The sequence below is a fragment of the Melozone crissalis genome, unplaced genomic scaffold, assembly GCF_028551555.1.
Source record: "Melozone crissalis strain CALT ecotype California unplaced genomic scaffold, PUWL_Pcris_2 ptg000018l_1, whole genome shotgun sequence".
NCBI lineage: Eukaryota > Metazoa > Chordata > Aves > Passeriformes > Passerellidae > Melozone > Melozone crissalis.
The window spans coordinates 21,788,065-21,812,320 of NW_026535796.1; the positions used below are offsets into that span (position 1 = coordinate 21,788,065).

Genomic DNA, 24,256 nt, shown 5'->3' on the forward strand with positions numbered 1-24,256 from the left:
TAAGTCAAACTGCTGTTACCAGTTTGCTCTGAGAGCACTTACTATGTGTATCTTCAAATTAAAAAAGTGGTGTTTCATTGCAGCAGAACTTAATACATACCCTTTTCTAATTTCCTTGCTAAGCTTTACTTTCCCGCTGAGAATCCCTTAACACAGTCAGCTTTTCTCCTAGTTATCCCTGGATTTACAAAAGATATTATCCCAAACACCAGGAAAATAAAATCAAAATACTTTGACCAAATAATGACTGAGAACACACTAAAGGGATCAAGAGAAAAACAGGCACCTTGGTCCTTTCTCTTAGACTTTGCCCAAGGAAGCACGTTTATAGAGTCAATGAGCAGTTTTATCTATAGGGAAGTATACAACATGAAATATTCTCTCCAGCCCTAAAGCCATTGTACATGAAACTTTAGAAGAACCAAACCAGACAGAAGTCACATAGCTTATTTCAGTGTGTTAACAAGCCAAGCAGAATTCCCTTATCTTCACCATCACAGGTAATTAGCAATGACCTGTCTATACACAGAAGAACTGCTTAATTCAGCTTTCTTACCCTATTTGCTGTAGTCCTATGAGGGCCACTGGTTTTCCTTTGACACAGCATAAATGTATTCTTTGAGCTAAATCCTGGCATGGAACAATTTGTACTGGTTAATTTCCATACTTGCTTTTAGTCTTGACAGATCCTCATTTGTGCAACACTATCTATCCAAAGGATAGCACAAGATTTAGCAATAGAATCGTTCAAATAAAACTATTTAGCAACTGTTACCCTTCTTGCTCAGAAAAAACACATGGTAGGTCACAGTTTCATACTCCTCATGTACAGCATTTCCACGAGATTTGATGTCCAGCTGTGGGACATTTGTTCTATTTATGCAGGACAGAATGAGCCAAGTATGTCCTAAGACAAGAACAGGGAACATAATGCACATCATGGATATGACCATCAAAAGGTTTGTATTCTCTCTTAAATACTTCAACTAGCATAAACTCAAGACTGTTGATTTAAAGCCAATTACACCTCAACCAGTTTGCCTGAACTGCTACATCTTAAGGTTTCCAAGGAGACTCCACGTCCTCCTAATAAGTTCTTTGTAGCTACTTGGGAAACAAACCCACCTAACTGGTGCTTTTCCAGGACCATGAGGAGACTGATGAGTAAGTGGGCACCTTGTAGCCCATCAGCAGTAAAGGGCCTGAGGGGCCTCCAGAGCCTTCATCCTCTTAGTGGTCCTCTTTACAGCAGCCAGTACATGCAGGGTGCTGGTGGGACAGGTGCTGAGGTGGGCAGGAAGGTTCTGTGGCTGAGCCAACATCGTGGGTGACAGGGATATTTATTTTAACATTTTGCTAGATGTGATTAATTTTTTTACTGTCTTTGGACTCCAAATGGTTTCTTTACCAGTGGTCAGACAACTGTGTCTGGTCTGAAACATGATGATAACATTTTTGGAAAATAACTTCCAGTTTTCACTGCCACACAGACCGAAGCAAAGCACAACACATGAGGCTGTCCATACAACCTACCTGTATGCCAGCAACAACTATCATTCTTGCTCATGTCAAGAGAACTTCATGTATTTGACCTTAAAACAGTATAAACTCAGTAACTGGTGGTCAGAAGGAGCAAAAATTGCTTTGATCCTGAGATGAAATAAACCACAAACTGCCTTCTTAACTGAAGCCCTTCCCTGCAACAGGACTATTGCACAGCCACAGCTCTGCTGCCTCTGTAGTTAGCTAATTGGCATGAAGCATTTTCTCAGCTTTTCACATCTTGGAATCACTAAACAACAACAGTGCTACCTTTCAGCTGATCACCAAAGATATAATCAAACAGGGAATTCCTAGGCTTTGAATGCTAATGAATAAAGAAGGTTGGGCATAGGAGACATGATAGCTTCAGAAGCAAACTTTACTTTTTAATTGTAAGAATTCTAAGGGCCTGCTTTCAACAATCCCTAGACTGAAGGCATGAATGATACACTAGTAATTTATTTTACAGCACTGCATTTCTGAAGCACCTACTGGAAATCTGAGCAGTTGCTCAGATCAGCAAAGACTGCCTTCCAATTTGCAACAGTACAGGACAACTTGCATTGCTACAATGAAAATCCCTACTGAGACTGCACCCTGAAGATTACTGTTAAAATTGTGGCTGTGGTGTGTGTCCAGCCCATTTACACACCAAATCCAGCTGCAGAATGGGAAAACCTGGTGGCTGGAACATTTGTTTTGATCTCTAGCCTACTCTGTTCTTTGCCACGAAGCTATTTTCTCTTATGCATTCTAGAATCTGCAACTTCCTAGGGAGAACCTACAGCTAATGTTTAGCAGCTCCTCATTCCATAAATACCTTGAAGGCTACTGGAGATCTAACAACTGATCATATTCTTCTGTGGAAGCCTGAGCAACAGGCAGAGGTGTGGGCTTGGATTTAGTTGCTCTGTGCAACATGTGCAAATGGTCTTGTCCTTCTCTGTCATGGATTTTTAGCTCACTTTGGATCATTGCAACCCACTGGTCTCTCACGTCTTATTTTACTGAGCAGCTGGGGTTTTTTCCACCTTTTTATCACATGGTGGAAAGAAAGAACACCCACATTAAAGACTGAAATTTCCCAGTGCAATGCACTTTATAAACATGCACAATCTCCCTGACATTGCATGACAGTGCTGGTAAGAAGTTTGAGCTTTTCCATCCTTATACTGAGATAATTCTCAATTTTTTAAGTTTTTTTTTTTTTTTTCAGGGTAATGAGCTCACTACTGCTGGTTCCCTAAATAGAAAAAGTAAATGCACTACCTGTGTAACTTTTAACAATGCAGCTGCAGACATTTTAGTCTCTTGCACTGTGAGCAGTCTGTCCAGAATTATCAGTGCAACACTTCTTTACAAGTGCCATGGGAAGTTCCTGTGCCCCATCTGCACAAGAGCAGGAGGACCATTTCTTCTAGGTGGTGTAGGCTCTCCCAGCCATTGCCATGTACCACTTCCAAAGTATGGCTCAGTCTCACAGCTCCCTGCTCCAGCAATCCGTTAGGGAGTTACATTGCAAACCCAAGGATTTAAAACAATCATCTAACAAAACTGCTGAAGTGATCTATTAAACCATTACACAAGGTAGCTTATAAAACCAGATAAAATGCAGGGAAAAAAAGTCTTTAAAGATTTGGCCAGCAATTGACAGGCATCACATGTCCCACTGGTCTCCCCTGCAGCCTTGCCAGCTCTTTCTGAGCACTGAGCTGCCATCTCAGGCCACTGCAGTGGCTGCTGCAAGTGGAGACAGGGACTGACTTGACATGTGTGAGGGAGCCCTGGCAAGCTGGCTTTTTGAGCTGACCAGTCACTCAGTCCCTCACACAGCATGCTGCTGATGAGTGCTGGCTGTACTGATACTCCCCTGTGACAATGGGTGCACATTGGGAAATGTCAGCCTACCATGGAAAGTGACACGAGAACCTGCTTTTCTAAGTGCAGTGGATTTAATCTCCAGGAAGCAAACAAATCCCTTACAAGACTCCTGCAAGCAGAGTGGGTTTGCTATCAAATGTCCCCATGACTGTTGTTTCCCAGCTCTTGAACCAAGGCAACAGAAGCAATGGGATCTGCTTGCATCTTGTCATGAGAAAAAAGCAGACCCTTATTTGTGTTTTATGCACCTGAATCACGTGTCCTCCATGGTGGGGAAAATATGCCGTGGTCCTGGGGGTTGTCCAGCTTCACTGAGCATACTGTCTGTACATGGTCTTCTGTCACGAGAGTTACACTTCACACAACATAACCATTCTACTTGCCACAACCATGATATGATATAAAGAAGAACAAACAGTACATTTAAAAGGAGGAAATGTTGTCCCTTCTAGAAAAAAAAAAGGAACCAATGAGATAAATCACCAAAAACTTCTCTTTTACAATTAAGTGAAACCAACAGGAAATCCCACCCCTGACAGCTGACAACTTAAGTGCAGGGAAGTAAATCCTGATAAGGTTCAGCATCTCTTGGCTATTTTCCTTCCACAAGCTTTACCTTTGGAAAGAGATGAAGGACAGGCTTAGTAAATTATTCCTGACAAGAGGGGAAAGGGGGAGGAAAAAATAAAGTTTGCAATCCAGACGGGAATGTAGGAGGTGGCTGAGATAGCAGAAACCATCTCAAAGCTGCACCTGCTCCAAATCAATGTGCTGCAATGTGATCTCAGGTCTCTCTTCCCCCTCTCAGTCAAAGCACAGTGACCCTGAGGAGGGCATGGCTGCCAGATAAGCAGAACATTGGGAACACTCAAGAAAAATGTGGGAAAAAAACTGAATGATAAAAAAAACAAACATCTGACTTGCATAAGGCACGTGGTGGATCCCAGGAATTACCTTCTCTGTTAAGAATGTTTCTTTTTAGCAGAAAACCTTGGTTCTTTCCTATGATTTGTGTATATGAATCAAGAAGAGAATCGGTGGTTAAATATCCATTCCTAGTTCCACTCGTATTTTACTCATCTTGATATTTTGTGACGGGTTTGAGATTATTTTGGAGTTGTGAAGGTCAAGCACAATGTTCTCATGAACTCTGAACACCAGCTAGATTCCAGAAAGCCCTTACATTTGAACTTGCTGATATAAATTTTTCCCTGTTTGTGCCTAAACACAACTGCAAACTTTAGGTGGTGATGGGAAATAAGGAAATGGCCAATTCTTTGCTCACTTCAAGCACAGGTTTCCCATTTAGCACATTTATGGAACAGATCATCTTGGCTTCCATTACACAGCACGTACAGAACAACCAAATTATCAGGCCCAGCTAGCATGGGTATAGGAAAAGCACATCCTGCCTGACCAACCTGATCTCCTTTTATAGCCAGGTGACCTGCCTGGTGGATGAGGGAAAGGCTGTGGATTAAGTCTACCTGGACTTCAGCAAAGCCTTCAATACAGTCTCCCATGGCCTTCTCCTGGGGTAGCTTGCAGCCTCTGGTTTGGAGAGATGCACTCATTGATGGGTTAAAAACTATCAAAATGGCTGGGCTGAGAGAGTGGTGGTGAATGGAGTTACATCCTGGCATCAGTCACCAGTGGTGGCCCCAGAGCTCAGTATTGGGGTCAGCCCTGTTTAACATCTTTATTGTTGATGGGTGATTATTTATGATGAGGGGATCAAGTGCACCATCAGCAAGTTCACATATGACACTAAGCTGGGTGGAAGTGTTGGTCTGCTGGAGGGCAGGAAGGCTCTGCAGAGGGATCTGGACACGCTGGATCAATGAGCCAAGGCCAGTGGTAAGAGGTTCAGCAAGGTCAAGTGCCAGATCCTGCACTTGGGTCACAGCAACCCCATGCAGTGCTTTAGGTAGGGGGATGAGTGACTGGAAAGCTGCCTGGCAGAAAAGGACCTGAGAGAGCTGGTCTGCAGTAGCTGAACATGAGCCAGAGTGTGCTCAGGTAGCCAAGAAGGCCAATGGCATACTGGCCTGTATCAGCAACAGCATGGCCAGCAGGACCAGGGCAGGGATTGTCCCCCTGTACTTGGCACTGGTGAGGCCACACTTTGAGTCCTGTGTCCAGTTTTGAGCCCCTCACTGCAAGAAAGAAACTGAGGTGTTGGAGCATGTCCAGAGGAGGGCAATGGAAATGGTGATGCGTCTACGAAGTTACTCAGATAAAGAGCAGCTGAAGGAGCTGGGATTGTTCAGCCTGGAGAAAAGGAGGTTCAGAGGAAACCTTATCATTCTACAATTCTCTGAAAGGGTAATGTAGCCAGGTGGGGGTCAGCATCTTCTCCAAGGCAGCTAGTGACAGAATGAAAAGAAATGAAAGAAAGGGAGACAGTAGACACCAGCCCTAGAAGTGTTCAAGAAATGAATGGATGTAGCACTTAGTGCTGTGATTTAATTGACATGGCAGTGTTTGGTCAAAGCTTGTACTTCATGATCTTTGGGGTATTTTCACATCTTAATGATTCTATTCCACGATTTTTAGCTTATTTTGGGGAGTTTACACTAAGGCTAGATAGCTGTTGAGATGTACTTGAGCTGCAAGGGTCCACTTTGCCTTTCATAAACTGGTCAGAAACCTCCTTACTGTAGTTATTGCACTAACATCTGGATTCTTTTGGAGCATTCCTTCACCCTGTCACCAACACCTGGTATTAACTAGTGAGAGATGATTTGGAGACCCTTTTTGTACTGCAAGCATGCAGCCGAACCTCTGGCCAACTCCAAAGGAGATTTGCAGCATGTCAGACAAATCCATTAAAAGAAAAGGCCACGAGCAATGTAAAGCAGTAGATTAAACAACTAAATAAATAACAGCATACTGCAATGAATGCTAATATTTGTGCCACCTGTATGCTTGGCACTGGGGAGGAATTTACTGCAGATTCACACACGAGAGAGTGCTGCCTGAGTGAAGGCCTTGTGGCCTTTGCTGGAAGGATGGGAAGAGATGCCAGCTGAGAACCTGCCTGGAGTTTGTTTTTGGAAAAGCTATCTCTATAGTACAAAGAGGACGTGGGAAGGAGAAAGCAGACACTTCTGCAAGCACATGGCGTGTGACTGCTGCACCTTCCAATTAGACTTGGCAGCAGCCTAGTGCCTGTCTGTCAGCACCCCTGCTCTGCACAGACATTTGTGGCAAAGGAGCTGAGGTTAACCCCTGTGCCAGCATACACACATACTGCAGTCATCAAAACCTGCTATCCATGGGTTGTTAGAGATGTGTCCTCTTAATTTTGCTGTACTCTTCCCAGCTCATCCTCAAGAAACCTGTTTGACCAGCAGAACCCCTTACCACACCACCACCAGGATCTCCCAAAAAGCCAAAGAAAGGAAAGGACACTTACTCCTCTTTAGCAGTTGCTTGTGCCAAAACTGAATGCAATGCTTTTTAGGAGCAATTATGATCAATTGCATTCAACCTAAATGGTAGTGCTAAAATGCACTTTGGAAAAAGCAGTAAAAATTGCTGCATCAGCTCTGGAAGCTGAAGTAGCTGGTAGCAGGCACAGTTGAGATGAGCCAAACAGTGAAGAAGCTGCAGAAGAGACCGTCACATTTGCCCTGATTGAACTTGATGGGAAAACACCAGTAGGGTTAGAAAGCAGGGAAACATGTATTTTTTATTCTAATTCCCTTTAATGTTTCCAAACCTCCACTAAGAGCACTTCTGGATCTGCTTATTCTGGTCTCTGCATTTAGGATTTCACTCTTCTCAAAAACGCTGTAGTGCCTGTATGAGCTGCCTGCCTGCATGAACCAGGGTGAGCCCCGTCCCGGAGCCTCTCCGGTAGCCGGCAGTGCTGCCATCTAGCAGGGCAGGCGGGACTGGCTGCTCTGGCTGCTGCAGGACCTCGTGGCTGGCCTGGATTTACAGTTGGAAAAGAAATGCTTCAGGTTGCTAAATGGCACATAAGGGTCTTGGTCAAGAGTGAATTGCTCTGGAAATCTTTTTTGCCAGTCTCAAGTATTCAAGGCACATAATTTAAACCAAGTTTTAGCTGGTGCATTTTCTTCACACTCAACCAAGTTGCTTTTACTACTAAGGGAAAAAAAGATGAATAAATATCCAGTAATATAGACCAACCTCCCTGCGAAGCTGAAAAGCATAATTTTTTTTCAGCCCACAAATGAAATTACATGGGGCTGAAGGCACAGGAATGTAAGAAAGAGCCTTACCAAGAGGGATAACTGTAAGCAATGAGAGCTCATTTTGAGTAATACACAGAAATCCTTTGTTTAGCCCTGTAGATACACAGTTGGAAACACAATGTAAATCTTTCATGGAAAAGCACATTGATAAAAGAAACACATAAATTTAGCAATGGTTCCTCTATAAATTGATGAGACAACTGGTTTGCTTCATATCTTCAAACAGAAATGTGAGGGCAGAGCTGTTGAGGGTCAATGGCAGACACAGTGCAGAGGGCTAGAGGCAAAGGGCTGTTGATTGCTGTGCAGTTAAGGGGTCAGCCTGGTACTGCAGGAGGATTTAGTCCTAAATATAGCAAGGGCTATCCTGGGAGACAAGAGTGGGCTGCTGGGAGTCTAACGCCGTATGAGCAGCTTTAGGTTTTGAGAACAATGATCATGGCTAAGAGGCTGATTCTCTCAATATGGGCCAAATCCTGGCTACTGGCAAAAAGCCCACGTGAAAAGGTTTTGCCTGGGAGGAGGGGACAACCTTATGTAGCATTCAGGAGACTGGCATTTCTTTTCCAAACAATACAATAGGTAGGAGTTGCAGCAATAAAGATGAGGTTTTTCCCTCCTGTAGATGCTGTGGTACAGCTATGAGGTGTAACTAGTGAACCTTTTGGTCAACACCTTGACACCTGCAGGCTGTCAGCAACTTCCTCCTTGTTTGCTCCATGCAAAATCCTGCCAAAAAGCTGAATTCTACCAAGGAGAAGAACATGCAGAACCCCTCACACAGCAGAAGGAAATTATATTTCAGTGGGACATTCTGTTCCATAGGAGATGGTGATAGAGCTGGGTACAGCCCCACAGAAACAAGCAGAACACAGCTTCTGAGTAAAGGTGGCTATGGTGAGATAGGGAACACCAACCCTGCTTGGATGCCTACCTAGAGAACAAGTACTGGACAGATAAACAGTTTTCCATGCCTCATCAACATTTTGGCTGTACGATATCTGCTGCTATGACATCTTGGGCTGCCATTAAGTGGTTGAACTCAAGATCTCAGAGTCCAAATGTATGTTGAAATCCTTTAACTGTTTGCAAGCAAACCCCATATTGACAGCCCATGTTCATACCTGCTGTGGGCTGAGCAGGGATATGAAATGCATTGCTGATAGATCTTCCCAGGGATTTTTTCTTAAATTTTTAATTAGGAGTGTGAACACTCAGGAAGGTAACAAGCCCTTAAAAAAATTAAAGACCATGGTGTTCCTGCAGTGCATGGGTTTAGCAGGAAGAGACCATAACCTCAAAGTCCATGAGAAGTGGACTCCTGGGGTTCTGGCTTCTTGATTAGATGAAAGGACACACTTGCAAGCACTTTCACTCCCTATTTGGGGGGAAAAGAAACAGTAGCAGCAGCTTCCTGACCTTCACATGAAGAGGAAATTCTCTTGCTCTGGATCTGACACGCAGCTGTTGCTTTCAAGAAGCACAGTGCACACTACTGACACAAGAGTCCCAGAGTCTGAGTGCTGAATTCAATTTTTGAACAAGCTAGAGACTTTCCCATGTAATCCATCTAAAAGTATTTTTTGGAGGTATGAAATGTCTGGCACTGAGGCACTGTTAATACTCATGCATGTAGTTTTAGACAGCTTGGCAGGATCAGCACCCTGAATTACAGGCAGACTATTGTCCTGTGGGAATATGCTGACTGTTCTTGTTACCCCATTTCCCATGATCTTTCATTTGAAGAGATCTGTTGCCTTCTGTCACTGTGTCTGCAAGGAGAGGGGTCACTTGTGACTTTTTCCTGGCCCTTTTTCTGCTCGTGTGTGACAGAAGGACATTAGCGTAGACAGTAGTTTGATCCCTGATGCCTTCAGAGACAGAAAGGGAACAGCAAGACAAAGGCTGAATGGTAGATGTTAACATGACTGCTAAACTACAAATTAAAATGGAAGGCAGAAGACAAAAAAAGTACTTTCTGATGTGTGGCGCATATGTACATTTAAAAAAAAACTCCCAACAAAGCAAACCAGGAAAATAACAACACAGAGTATCTGCTCCTATATAAACTTCTGCTTCAAGTTTTTTGTTTCCTGCTTTCCACAGCACCAGGCACAGCAGCGTAAGCCTCCACCATCCCTTTCTATTTTTCCTCCAGACATCTAACTACTCTTCTGGCTGTATTTGTGGGGCTCTTGATTTTAGATTGCTTTGTATGTTGTTTTGTGAAATCCACAAAGGCAGGAGCTTGCACTTTTGCTTCTAATTGTAATAAACACACAACAGTGAGACTCTGTGTGTTTTCTGCAGTCATCATAACCCAAATACAAGGAAGAGAACCAGAGTGCAGTGAAAGGAACAATTTTTTCCTCCAGTCCCACAGAATCAGAGCCAAAGAAGGAGAAGAGAATAAAGGCCAAGTCCTTGTGCAGTCCCTAACCTCCACAGGAAGGTGCAGGCTGTCAAAAGCCCCCAGGACCTCTGGAGCTGATGTCATGTACTGTGATGTCATGTAGCAGTGCTTTCAATTCCCCACAGCACAGGCTGAATGTCTCTGAGCGGCACTGGTTCAGGTGGGCTTGATCCCCTCTTAGAAGCAGAGCACCTTGGTCTGCCCCGTGTCCCCTTGCTGGCTGCCTGCACTGCTAACCAACCCATAGTCATTGTCCTTTACACGCATGCACATAACTTGGGTGACTGCACAAAACTTTAGGAAATAGGAATAATGCTTCTCCAAGTTCTTACATGAAAGACGATACAGATACACAATGAATGATTATTTTCACATCTTCCTTCCATGCTATGATTTTGCTCCAGACCTACAAAAGGAATTCTCTATGCCCACTGAATAGACACCAGGACTTTCACATCCTGTGCATGCTTGAAAACACGAAGTTAGGAGAAGTCCTCCCTCCTTTTCCCTTCTTGGTAAAAAATAACATTTCACTTCCAAGAGATCCTTGCTTAAACTTGGGAGTTTGGTTCTGAATTCAACAGGATCCCATCCAATTCTCTCAGCACCTTGAGCTTCCTGATACAACCAGAATGCAAACTGACGACTGACCAAATGCAAACTGACGACTGACCACTGATGAATCCTGCAAGGACTTGTATCTCTGTCACAGTCCAGAACAAACTGAACTACACATGAGGCAGGTGAGAGCAAGAACTGGGCTCAAATCTCAAGATTAGATTTAAGGAAGAAAGTTTGTACAATGACGATAATGAAACTCTGGCCAAGGTTGTCCAGAGAGGTGGTGAATTCCATATCTCTGGAAACATTCAAGGTCAAGTTGAACAGGGCTCTGAGAAACCTGATCTAGTTAAAGATTTACCCTGCTCATTTCAGGGTAGCTGGACTAGATGAACTTTAAATGTGCCTTCTGTCCCAAATTATTCTATGTTTCAAATCTGGGACAGGTACGTTTCTGGTTTGAGCTGCCCGGAATTTAGAATTATGGTCTAAATCTGCTCTGGAATTAGCCAAGGATCTGAAAAAAGCCAGTTAAAATTCCTAACAGAGCCTGGATTAGAACTGAATTTCCCTGAATTATCTTAATAGAAACAATAGGTGGTTAGTTCAGGTAAATGAATGTCAATCTAATACTCTATTTTATTTATTAAAGAGTAAAAATAAACAAAGAAAACAGGAAAGGAATTCCAAAGCCAACTGTGTGGCTTACCTGGCTCTGGTACACCTAGCTCTGAAGTCTACTAGTAAATGTAGACTAAATGACCCTACAAACATTACTGTGAAGAAACACAAGGCATCCTGGTGATACTAGCTCCCAGCACCAAGGGACAGAGGAAGGGATTAAAGATTTTCTCAAGGCAGAAAGACATTTCAGAAGAGGCAAGGAGATGCTTGATGGGGGTAGGGGAAGAATGGTTAAAAAACTAATAACATGTACAGATAAGCCATAATTGTCACACTCATAGCTCTGTGCTCCCATGTAAAGATGAATTACTTTGGCTGTCTGCAACTTCATTAGCCAAAAGAGGCCATTCAGATGGACTCAAACCTATTTACTTTCCAGAGCTGGTGGTGCCTGCTTCATATTGCAGGGCCCCACATTGGTTGTTCAATGATGCTGATAAGTCCTGTGGGAGCTTACATCCTGCTAAGTACTTCACTGTTTAATTGAACTGACCTTTCCTGACGAAGCCCCTTGTATTAAAAGCTGCTTTGCTCCCCAGTGAAAATGGTTTGATAATCATAATATTTTACTCAGAGGACAGTTGTTTAAGAGCAGAAAATAATCAGCTAAATTGGTAGGCTCCCCTCTGGAGGGGCCCAGGACTAAAATGACAGAAGATGCTGCGGATCAAGATAGCTGGCAGAGCTGATGATGCGGACAGAGCTCGGAGCGGCACTGGGCTGCTCAAGGACAGAGACACCAACAAGCTGGACAGCTGGGGAGGGGAGTGCAGGCTGAGCCAGCACTGCACACTCTGCTCAGAGCTGAGATGTGCTGGCACAGCTTGAGCTGGGCATGGGGTGGGCGATGGCACCTGCGGGAGCCACAGCTGGAGGGGCAACTCCATGCAAGCCCAGCAGTGCAGGACTGTGGAGTGCAGCAGCACTGAGGGACATAGCATCTCAAGCTGAGATGGGGAAATGGCACAACACTTCCCTCTGTGGAAAAGGCATCCGTCTCAGAGAGAGGTCTGTCTGAAATAATAAATGCACACCAAATTCAGGTTTGGTTTACGAGCGCTTTGGAGACTGAGATTTGAAGCTGAGATTTTCTTGAACAGAGGACCCATTGGCTTTCAGACCATGACTGGCCTGGGGACAAAGAGGTTTGAAGTGGGAGGAATGTTTGCCAAAAGCCTTTTTTCTCCCTGTTTTTATCCAGGCTAGTTGCCTTACCAGATGGTTGAGCAGCATCTGGGAGAGCTCTTTGGGGCTGGGAGCCAAGGGTGTGCAAAGAAGCACATCAATGCAGACTGTTAAGCACCCGATAACAAATGATGCTTTGCTTTCAACTTCCTGTTATAAAGCATTTGCTGGCCTGAATGTGCTCTGCTACACCTTGCCTTTCCCAAGTACAGCAATGTGTCAATTTCCAGTGCTTTTTATACAGAATTGGCATTTTGTGGATCTCTCAAGTCACAACTAGAGTACCACATCACTTTCTCCTGTTCTTCCACTGCAGGAGTATCGAACTATTTTTCTCAGATCAGCCAACACTTTTCCTTCCTTGTGGTGGCTCAGACCTGCAGGCACTCAAAGAATGTGCTGTTGAGTAAACTAAATTTTTTCTTGTTCTTTACTTACAAGGACATTTCAGTTGTTTTCCTCTTTGTGCTAAAGCTACTCAGGACAGGACAACACTCGTATTTTCCCCTCCCACAGAGGGTGTTTTGATTAGCTGTATCTGGTTGAGTCCCGAGGAATGTGGGATGTGTGGGAGCTCCCATGGACTCCTGGTGCCAGGGTGCTGAGATAAGGCAGCTGCTGCAGATTCATGGATGAGAGCCTTTGCAGTGGCAGGGCTGACCTGTGAGAAACACCATGGCAGGTCCTGGGAGATTTACTGCACCCTGGGGCCATCTGCATTGGCTCCCATGAAGTGGATATGCAAACAAAAACTTCCCTTCTCCAGGATGAGCCAGAAAAAATCTCTACCAGGGCACTGCACCCTTCAGCAATGTCCTGCTTTTTCCTGCTTGTGTTAGAACACCTTCTCAGCTATCCAGTCAAGCAGTAACAAACAGCCTGCTGGGCCTTTGGAGAGCTTCCAGAAGCCCACTGCCCAAGAAGGTAACTGGGTTCACCTTCCACACTGTGCTATCCTCTCTTGAGGATTCAATAGATTCAATCTCCAAGATAACCATAGCTGGCCCTTGAAGGTCTACCTTTGCCTCATATTTCTGTGTCCATGAACCACAACAGATGAATTGAAGAGATCTGTCAGTGTAAAAATCCACTGAAATAAAATCAACCCAAGGAGCTAAAATTGCAGTTTAACTGCCAGGGCTCCAGCTTGATTTTATCAACTCTCCTTTGAATGGCAATTACATTGTGAACTGATCAGTTCAAGGCTAAATCCTCTGTGTCTTCTTCTAATTAAATACTCATCATCTAAACATTCGTCTTATTCTTAGTACTTCTACTTATCAATTTAATCAATTCCCCCATTACTCACCTATCTACTTTAGCCTGCATTTTGCCATTATCATTTTTTTCAGGTGATGCATGCAGTTCTTTTTCACTACAACTGCCAAGCAAAGACTACATCTTATCCAGAATGTCTTCACACTCCTGTATATCTCAGCTTTAGAAAGGGCATTTAAGTTGCCTGATATTCACAGGGGACTGCCCTGAAACGTCGTGCACATTCCTTCTCTGCTGGCCCCAAGGAGCAAGACTGCATTCAGGAAAATAAGAGTATTTGATGCTGGTTTGAAAAATTCATTGCCTAACCTTGTATAAGTGGTCCAAAACATCTCCCCTGAGATGAAAGTATTTTGTTAGTGGAGCATTTTGAAGAATTGCTTTTGAATGCCAATTAAAAAAATCCCCAAACCCAGGAATTCTTTCCATTTGCTTTTGGTAAATAATAAAAATTATTATGAGGAGGATATATTTTCATTGTGTCCCTAGTAATATTTGCCAAATGATCCCTTCTTCATTTTTCTTTTTTAAAAATTAGAAAATTATATTTTCACTTTCCAGAAGGTTATGCAGCTTTACCCTAGCTTATAGCAGTTTTTCTCAAATTATCTGTTTTCCTCAAGGCATTTTCCATGTACAGTTTATCTGTAAAAATTTCCCTGATAAATCTGGAGCCTTAGGAGGAAGGATTAAGCTCATTGCATTGCCTACTGTCCTATCATTACTCTAAGGTATTGTCTGGTGGACAAATTTCTAGCTGTGTTGGAGGGAGCTGCTGCATTTGGGGTTTGGCAGGGGGATATAATTAGGTATAAAAAAATAAAATTAAAAAAAGGGTATTTGCCAGGGTTTTGATCTGACATTGGCCATTCTGTAAATATGGCAGACTGATGACAGGTAGCACAGACAGACAAGCTGAACTGTATAGCACTTTTTCATCTGTGCTTTCTCTGAGACATGGCTCCAGCTTGCAGCGCCTTGCAGACTTGTAGATTTTGGAACATTTGTTCCCAGAGGAGCCTTAGCCTGTTATAACAGATAGATTCAATGAAAATATCATTTACCCAGCTTGAACAGATATCCTCAAAGTCACTTCAAACTGTGCATCTCCTTTTTCTTACAAGTGAGCAGTGACAATGTGATAGTAGAATATCATAATAAAACTGAGAGTTTCATTAGCAGTAGTTGCATAAAACCAAAAACTAACCTGTGCATCTTCATATGTATATCTCCCTGGGTCTTTGACATTTTGGCTTGTTTTTTCATAGCTGTGGGAATCCAGGTTAATAGCACTTTGGGCCCCAGGAGCTAGAAACTCTTGCCAGATTTCTTCCACTCTTGTGGTCACATCCTGTAAAGGTCGTTTCTTGAGATCTTGGACAGCCAACCAAAACCTGTACTAGGCAAAAATTAAAAGGGCAGAGAAGAGAAAAAGACAGAAATCTAGGTAAGATTTTGGGAATAAGCCTAGGCAGAGTCCTAAAACAGACATCGAACCTAATCCTGCATCTATCAGAATTCACAGAAGACTCTCCATGTTAGCATGATTTCAAGGGGATGTACTTTATATCAACCCCTTATATTTTGGCCAAGACCAGAACACTGACCTTAAGAAGTGATACATTCTTATTCAACTGCCCCTGCAGAAGTGTCAGATTAGGTAGGCAAACAGGAAACCTCCAGAGCTATGCAGCTGGAGGAGAGGAGAAGGCTCTGCCTCCCACAGCCCCACTGCAATGTGCTGGTCATTCCTGCCTGCCGGATTCGTCATCCACAGGGGATTAAAATGAAGAACAAACTTAACATTCATATCATTTCCAGTGTAAAGTTGTAGCAATGCCACTTAGAGATTTTTTTTACTTGTAAACTGACCAGCATTCAGATGGATGCCATGAGAAAAGATGACTCTTGTCATGCCATACTCCTATTTTACAGGGGTATTTCCTTGACTAGGCTATGCTTACAGACTAAAGTAAGTTCATAAATACTGAGAAGATAATCCCCTTGATGACTAAGGACATAATCCATATCTTGATCTGTGAAAACAAAGACCACAGAATATTTTGCAAGAGTAACATGCATGTCTTTTGTCTTTTATCCTAGGAAAAAGAAAAGACATTTTGTTGTTGGTGCTAGTTTTATTTATTGCTGAAAGAGATATGCTCTTTCAGGTGATCAATTCAGAAGATGCATGGTGCCCAGTAGCCTTTTATTTTGGTCAACTCTATCTTCCAGCAAGAAGACATCCCTGAAGGGTATCTGCCCTGAGTACCTGGCCCTGCAACCTGGTTGAGCAAGCACAATAGTGCTCCACAGAGAGTGCTGAGGGCTACGGGGCAAACAGGTACTGAAGGTACCTTTGCAGCCACCTGCAATAGCCAGCTCTTTCCTACCCCCTGGCAAAGGTGCCCATTGTCCAGGTGGCACTGCTCTTATACACTCTCTCTGCTGGGCAGACTGTGCAGAGGGGACAGGGAATGTCTGAGTCACTGCTTGTTCAGGGCATCTGCAAGAGCTGCACAACTTGGAAAATCCTGTGTCTCCCTTATAAACCAGTTGAACTGTAACTGAAGTCCGGATTTCTCACCCCAAATGATTCAGTGGTTTCAGTGTGCTGCCACTAAGGCAAATATTCCTCCATGGTGAAGGAGGAAGATAGAGTCTGTCCCAAACAAAAATCCCAATGGCAGTGAGGATGGGTGGAAGAGACAGCAGCCTGGTGACTCCTGTGCTGTTCCTCACTCTAGCTTCCTTAATGGCTGCAGGCAGTATCTAAACACCCTGGAATCAGTGGTGTTATTGCAAACAAATGAGCCTGCTACCCCATTTAGCCTGGTATCCTAACTGCAATAGAGGCAAACAGTCAGTTTGGGGGGAAAATGACATCCACAATACATGCAAGGCCAGGCTAAATCCTCCTTGCCTGTCTGCTGCTTCTTCCCGACCATTAGGGGGCCTCATGCCACAGCCCTGACTCACCCAAGCCACTTGAAGGTATTCCTTCCTGTTTTTCCATTTCCTTGACAGGCTCAGTAAAACAGAGTGGGGTACACTCCAACACTACATCAGTACCTTTGGAGTCACATACTTGTGGTTCCAACAAGGTGACATTTGATTTTACTGAAATAAAAACTGAATTTCAACTGAAATAGAGTATCTGGGGTTGGTGGAGGAGTGTGCATGGTTGGTGCTTTTCCATCTTGGAGAGTTTAGTGCACCTGATATCCTGCCTTGTCATTTGAGCAGTGACATCCCCACTTATCACATGCATGCAGAGAGTACAGGGTGGCACTCACAGCGCAGTAATGTGATGCCATATGTGGTTTTCGTTATTTGAAAATACTTTAGCATTCAATTTCTGATGTAATAGGAACATGTGAACGCAGAAAACGCATAGGAAGAAAGGATGCTAATCATTCCAGAGTAGCTGGGACACTTCAGACAAACATTTGGCTAGAGAGAACCTTTTCTCCTGGCTTATCTTCTGCTCCTGGAGCCGGGGAGGCGGGCTGGGAAAGCACGCTTGTGAGAGAGCTGGGAAGGCTGAGAAGTGACAGCTTGCCAGAACAGGAGCACCATCCATTTTAATAACCATTTGGCTCAATCTGAAAACCAACCAACCAGACCAACCTGACAGTAACAAGAACAAGCTCTTTTTACTGCAAGCAATTGTGAATTCATGCCCAAGGCTGGATGTCCTCTTCAAGGCAAAGGGGAGTTTTGTCTTGGTAAAAATTTCAAAGCTATTCACTATAGCTGGCATCTGAAAATCAAGCAACATCAAAGAGGGGTACCCAGCCACACAGCTTCAACTCCAAGGCAAATTCTCTACCATGAGGAATCACCCTGAAGCCAACACATAAGCAGGGCTTCCTATGGGATTTATAGCATTTACAAGAGAGAAGCAGGTATTTCTACTAAGGAAAGGAGCCAACCTACAATGACTGTGCTGGAAATTCTGCTCAATTATAAAGTGCAAATGCACTTCCTGAATCCTGCAATTTCTGAAGCACAAGTTCACAAGGAGTCAGGTGAAAATCCTGCATTGCCTCCTCTCTTTCTGTAGGAGACAGATGTCCAGCAGACACCTTTGCACAGGGCAGGGGAGAAGGGAGATGTCCTTGTGTGTCCTCTCCACAGGTGCCCTTTAAGCAGAGCAGGACTGGCACAGGGACTGTCTGCACAGAGAGAGCAGCAGCATTGATCACACGTTCTTTGTCCTTTATAAAACAGCATGTAAGGACTGGAGAAGGCTGATAACATGGTGTCCTAAAGTGTTGTCAGTGGCAAAAACCATTTCAGCCTCATCCAGCTTGTAATTAAACTGCTGTCACTTGCAGAAGATATCCTACAATGGCATTTATCCTCCACAGCTCCCCCAAGGCACAGAGAGCTCCTGGACCTCTGCATGTGCACTCTGCCTCCCTCCAGGGCACTGCAGAGGTGCTTGGTCACTGCTGTCCAAAGATGTCCCCCAGTGAAAAGGCTGCTAAGGAAGGACAGGGTGAGTAGCAGGGGAGTGGCTGCTTCTGAGGTACACTGTAAAACAAAAATTGATTTTAAATCCTCATCAGGAGGCAAAATATGGACGACTCCAGAAACTGAGGAACAACAGTCAAGACAAGGGCAGTGTTGTATCCTCATCTTGGGGGTGCACACAACACCTCTAGCTTGACAGTGAATTCATAAAGTGATTATCTGAGGTCAGAATCCAAGCACACTTCTCTCCTTGCCTCAGTGGTTCCATGCCAGTATCTCATGCCCCTCCAGTCTCACATCTCTAACCATTCACAAACCGTCTTCCATTCACCAAGAACTAACTTTGAACATCTCAGCCAGGAAATGAATGAAAGCAACTGATAAAAATCAAAATGCAGTTCAGACAGGGGCAGTATTCACATCTTTGTGTTATTTAGTGGTCAGATCCTTGGCGTGGTGAGCTTGGTATGGCCAATACAAACAAAATCTGTCCTTGGCGAGCAAGCTGGGGTCTGGCAGACGCTGCAAAGCTGCACGCTGGGGCACTGGGGACCTGCCAAGGAGACCGCAGTGTCGGTGGGGACGGGGCGAGCGTCCCGCAGGCCTCCCCCTCCACTCCCCTTCTCCTCTCCCCTCCCACGCGGTGCACGGTGCAAGTCCCTCCTTCTGCTGCAATTCCTTTCAGTGCTGTGGGCCAGGACAGCCCTTTTGTCGCTGCCGAGAGGCCCTGCCCGGGCCCGCTGAGGGGCCCGCGCAGCGCGGGGCGATGGCGCCGCCTGCCGGCACGGCCCGGCACTGCCCGCCCCATCCCGGCTCTGCCCCGCATTGCCCGTACCATCCTGGCACTGCCCCGCACAGCCCGCACCATCCCGGCACTGCCTCGCACCGCCTGGCATTGCCCGTACCATCCTGGCACTGCCCCGCTCTGCCCTCCAGCTCTGGCGGAACGTTCTTAATTTAGGGAACACGGAGCTTTGGGGCGGCCCGGTGTGCTTACTGCATATATGAGCTCTTCTCCCTGCCTGAACTTCACCTTTCCTGATGAAAACTGGGCGGGGGGGAACCTGGCAACAAGTTTCAAGCATTAGGAGTCATGTAAGCTATCAGCACTTTCTGCAGGTAGAACTCCTTTCCCACGATCTCCATGTTCAACATATGCTCACAAGCAATAAGGCCCAGGGCGCCTGCATCCATGCATTGCCAGCTCCACAGTGCATTCCCACAAAGTGTCACATGCTTCCCACTGAGGTCTATAAACAGGTGTGCAGCCTCCTTCCCCTTCAGGTGAAATTCCCATGTTCCATATTCCCACTTTGCTGTTTCCAGCTGACACTCTTAAAAGTTAGGAGGGAAAAAATTCAATCCACCAGCTAAATTAACATCTCAGCAATCTCAAGATGTCTCAGAAGGTTCCCAGGTCATAAAAAATGTATAATAACTTTCTGATGCCCTTTCTTTTCTTATCCTTTCTTATTTATTTTGTTTTAAATTTGGCATTTTGTCAGCTACATTTTGGGTACTTCAAAAATCACCCAAGTCAAAACAAATTGTAGATGAAAGATAACAACAGAGAGGAGAAAGAAAACAGAGCAAAGAAAAGAGTTAAAATAAAAACAGAGAGAAATATAACCAACTGACTGGCTTTCCTGCTCCCACATAAATAATGGACAGCCAATAAATAAGTTACAGGGCTCAGCCGAGCCCAGGAGACTGGTGGACAAGATCCTGCAAGTTTATTAGAACACAGACACACAGCTGGAAGGTGATCTGGGAGGTCATCGAGTCTAGTCTGCTGCTATCTCTGGCAGTGCCTCACCCAAGGCCCCCACTGGGACCAATTTTTCTCAGCTAGGAAGAGATGGAAATGCCCCACCACCATCAGCCCTGTGATTTGGGACTTGCACCACAAGGTATGAGAGCTGAATTTGGTCCCCTTGCTGGATTGCTGAATTACATTCATTTTAAGACATTCTCAAGCACACACTTCACAAAATCTTTTCTAGTGCTACCATGAATTTCTAGGTTTTCCAGCAGTCAATTTCTCAGATCTTCCTTAAATTCAACATATTATCTGCCTTAAATTCAACAGTTTATAGGGCTCTGGCCAGTGTTAATCCTAAAGATACTCCCAAGATCCTACTGGCACTCCCAAGAGATAATACATCCCTACTGCAACAGTTCCAAGATCTCTGGGTAGTTACTGGGAAGAGAGTTCAGAGAAGATTAACTTTTGTTAATCTGTATGTTACTTTCTAGCAAGGTGCTAAGTGCTGTGCTCTCAGAAATTTTCTTACACCTTCCCAGGGTTTGGGTGGGATGTGTGTCATTTTACTGTAGTTGTCTGCCATGCACTCATTTGAATCAGTCTCTCCAGGTTTATGATAACAAGAGATGGATGCTTTCTAGTGTAATTTAGGTGCTTTTAGTTTTGTTTCCACTTAAAGCTGAAACAAATTCTTCTCAGGTGACTCACTGATTCCTCTTCAGCTTCTCTTCTCCCTCTCTAAAAGGATATTTCATAAAAAGAAAGCATGTGCTTCTGAGCTGTTGGCTTACATGAGGCAGATCCCAACTTTGCTGTTGAGTGTAACTTAGATTTTGCTTGCATGCGTAAGCATCGAGCAGTTACTTTCTTTTTTTGGTACATATTCCTAGTGAGAATTAAGGAGCTTTCTCTGCCTCACCTGAACCCTTCTTCTCTCAAGCATCACTGCTAATAATTCACTCTATTCCAGTTTTTTCATTAATATTTCTGCCTTTGCATCCTTTTATTTAAGGCTTTAAGCAGGCTTGCTAATGTATCCAATATGAGATCAGAATACCACGTAAGGCAATACCATCATAATGATACCATAAGAATGATAGCAAAGTTCCCATATTAAGAATCATGCCAATGTCTTCCACAAAGGAGGCAGGATTTAACCTGCCCATGCCAGCCCACTGATTTTGCCAGCTCCCTTCACTACATCTCAAAATCAAAGAGAATGTGCATCAGCAGGAGGAGCAGCTCTGACTGACCAAGAAAGGTACAAGTTTGCCTCCTCATAATCAAACTTTCTCCATTTGTTGCAGTAGGATGAACATGGGGGAGAGAGCTAAGTCATAAAACCTGCTGGATTTCATTAGCACAACTCCAGATTAATTTCAGAGCACTAATTTGAAGAGTATTTTAATTCAGTATATTAATTTTGCACTTCATCACTACAATTTAATTGCAAATGAGTGCTGCTGCACATAACTGCAGTAAGCATATGCAAGTTCAGTACCTGTTTAGCAATAAAATTTCAAGCTCATTTGTGTAATTAGTAACACTCCCTTGTTTTCTTACAGGTTATCTTTCGGATTTTTCAAAACAATAAAGTGCATTGAGTTTTCACTGTTTTGCTGCTGGCATGCTTTCTGTACTTCTTCCTTGGACAGGGAAACCTGATAAATAGGATGGTAAGTTCCAATGTCATTAAAAATCACTTTCTGGGGAATTCCTCTTTCAGGTCTTGCAGGTTAGTCAGCTGCACTATAGTGACAATTGTTCACATGCTTTAGTAATGTATTTTATTTTCTAAGTGAAATAGAATGAAAAAACCATAACTAAAAAAGGCAGTGCAGTCAGGTTCTTATCTGCTGGAAAAATAGAGAACATCAAGCCTGCTCACTACAACCACAGGCCAAAGCTGGACTGACTTGCTCAGCCCAAGAGCAGGCACAGTTCTGTCAGTGAACCTGCAAGCTTCTCTGGCCTTCCCTGCAAATGCTCACTTAGCCTTCTGGAACATGACTGCCCCAAAAAACCCCACAAGAACCTAGAACCTGTCCCTTTACCCCTTCTTGTGCTGAGACACAGCCACAGCACCACTACAGCACCTCTGTAGTGTTATTCAGTAAAAAAGTGGGGTTTACTGGCTCTCAGCCTGATGTAGGATCATGTGCATAAATACGTAATGTTTCATAACAGAAGTTCTGACTTCTTCACAACTTGAGAAGTCAGGTACTCACAATCCCCACACAGAGAGTCCTGCTAAGGTGAGATATGCTGTTGGATAGTTAGCACATGCCAGAATTAAAAGTAGTTGTTGCAAACCTGACTGCAACTAAGAACTGCAAAGTTCATAGCCACACGACATCCATACTGTTTCCCTACCACAAGCCCTGCCCATACAGACACATGTAAATACTACATCTTGTTAGGGGGCTCAGGAGCAATGTGCTGCATCTCATCACATCATGCAAGTCTGCAAGCCCTTGCACACAGAAGATACCTGACAACACTGGCTCTGCTAAACTGCTTCTGAGATTACTCACATAGGTCTAGTATAGGTGTCTGTAGCAGTGCTATGGGCCAGACCCTGCCATTCTCATCTTTATGCAAATGGGTGTTTTTAGCAGTTCCAGACACACCAAACATTGCATTTCACCTATACAAGAGAATAGGATCAGGACCATTCATTTAGTCAAGTCCGAAAAGGTTTCACCTGAGGTTTTCTGAGCTGAACTCTGATTCCAGGAAACGAAGGAACTGGTCTCGTCCTACTGGGTCCTTCAGCACCTCATCCATGGAGAAACCCCATCTTTTCACACGCTGCTGACTAGGTTCTTTGCTGTTTGGAGAGAGAAGGGGAAAAACAGATGGAATGTGCATCTCTGCCTGCTGTCTGAGCAGCTGCTGCTGTTTCTGCTAAGTGAAGGGAAGAAGATTATTAGATGAGATGTTGTTTTTTTATCAAGATTTTTCAGAAATACAGGTCAGCAAATAACAAAAAAAAGCCTATAAAGACCAGGATCAACATTAAAGCAACTGGAGGACTTTAAATCGTTACATCATTTGAATCATTAAAGGATGCTATTTGGGTGCTACATACATGGTGACATAAGAGAGAATGTGAATGATATTCTTTTCAATGCAATTTCTGGTAGGTTTCATTTGGAAGAACAGCATACCATGCCTAAATGGATATACCATTTCTATTAATACCATACCATTATGCACTTCTTGCATATCTCCTCAAATGTACCTTAGGATTTCTTATGCATCAAGATAAAAATTTCCCAGCAATGTTCCCTGGGTCACTGGTGGGCTCCAGAGCATTTCCTTGTGTCCCACACAGTACTACCTGGTCACTTGGAACTGGCTTCAGATTTTCAGATCCACATTTGCATTAGAAAAGCAGTTCCACTAAGAAGCAGTGCAGGCAAACTATCTAAAATGATTACTGGTTTGTGGTCTTTCATTTTTTAGTGCCTCTGATTTTTGCATGCCTAAGTCTCAGAAGACTAAAAAACATCTTCCTCCTACTCCATGATAATCAGACTTTTATTTTCTATCTCAGCTGGGACACTGAGATGCAGAGGCACCCAAAATCACCAGCAACCTTCCTCCTTAATTATTTCTTAACACAGCCAACTTACATAAGCTGTTGTTTGAATTGCCAGACATGTTGCAGAGATGCCTATGGGCAGAGGTGGTGCCTGGCCTGGAAATCACAACGAGGATCCTATGAGACAGCCTGCATCAGAGCATAATCTGGGCTCACAAAGTGTTTGAAAGCTTCTGGTGTGATGGCGTCATAGTATGAGACAACCATTAGAACACAGCTCAGCTGCTCCCATGTGTGACAGCAGAGCCATTGTTAACAGTACATATCTATTAAACTATGTGTCTCCTCATGTCCACAGCGATTCCTAATCATGGAGCCTTAGGGGACAGTGGCGATCTGTGCTGAAGACAAATAAGCCAAAGGGGTAAATAAAATGCCTGCTTTCATTTTCTCTTGGTGTAAAGGCTAAGCAAAATTGATAGGCATGTCCTCACTCGAGGAGCAGCACACTTGGGCTGGCTCCTCCTGCGCTCCCTCAGGAGCCAGCAGTGCTGCAGACAAAGGTGCAGATCCAGCCTACCTGTTACACAAACCAGCCTGGCCATCGGGACACAAAAGCCATGCTTGTGCAGAGCCATGCACAATCTAAGCTCAGGGAATTTCCTGCTGAATCCAGAGATCTGTACCTGCTCTTCTTG

General features: G+C 44.1%; 1 protein-coding gene across 3 annotated transcripts in view; it reads right to left on the reverse strand.

The window, feature by feature from the left end:
* Positions 1-24,256, reverse strand: part of RGS6 (regulator of G protein signaling 6) — a 258,312-nt gene that overhangs the window by 24,330 nt on the left and 209,726 nt on the right. For all 3 annotated transcript variants that reach the window (XM_054276395.1, XM_054276396.1, XM_054276397.1), the window contains 2 exons: positions 22,716-22,841; positions 14,975-15,161 (listed from right to left, as the gene is read on the reverse strand). In XM_054276395.1, the coding sequence (XP_054132370.1) occupies positions 14,975-15,161; positions 22,716-22,841 (313 nt within the window). The remainder of the gene's footprint in view (positions 1-14,974; positions 15,162-22,715; positions 22,842-24,256) is intronic.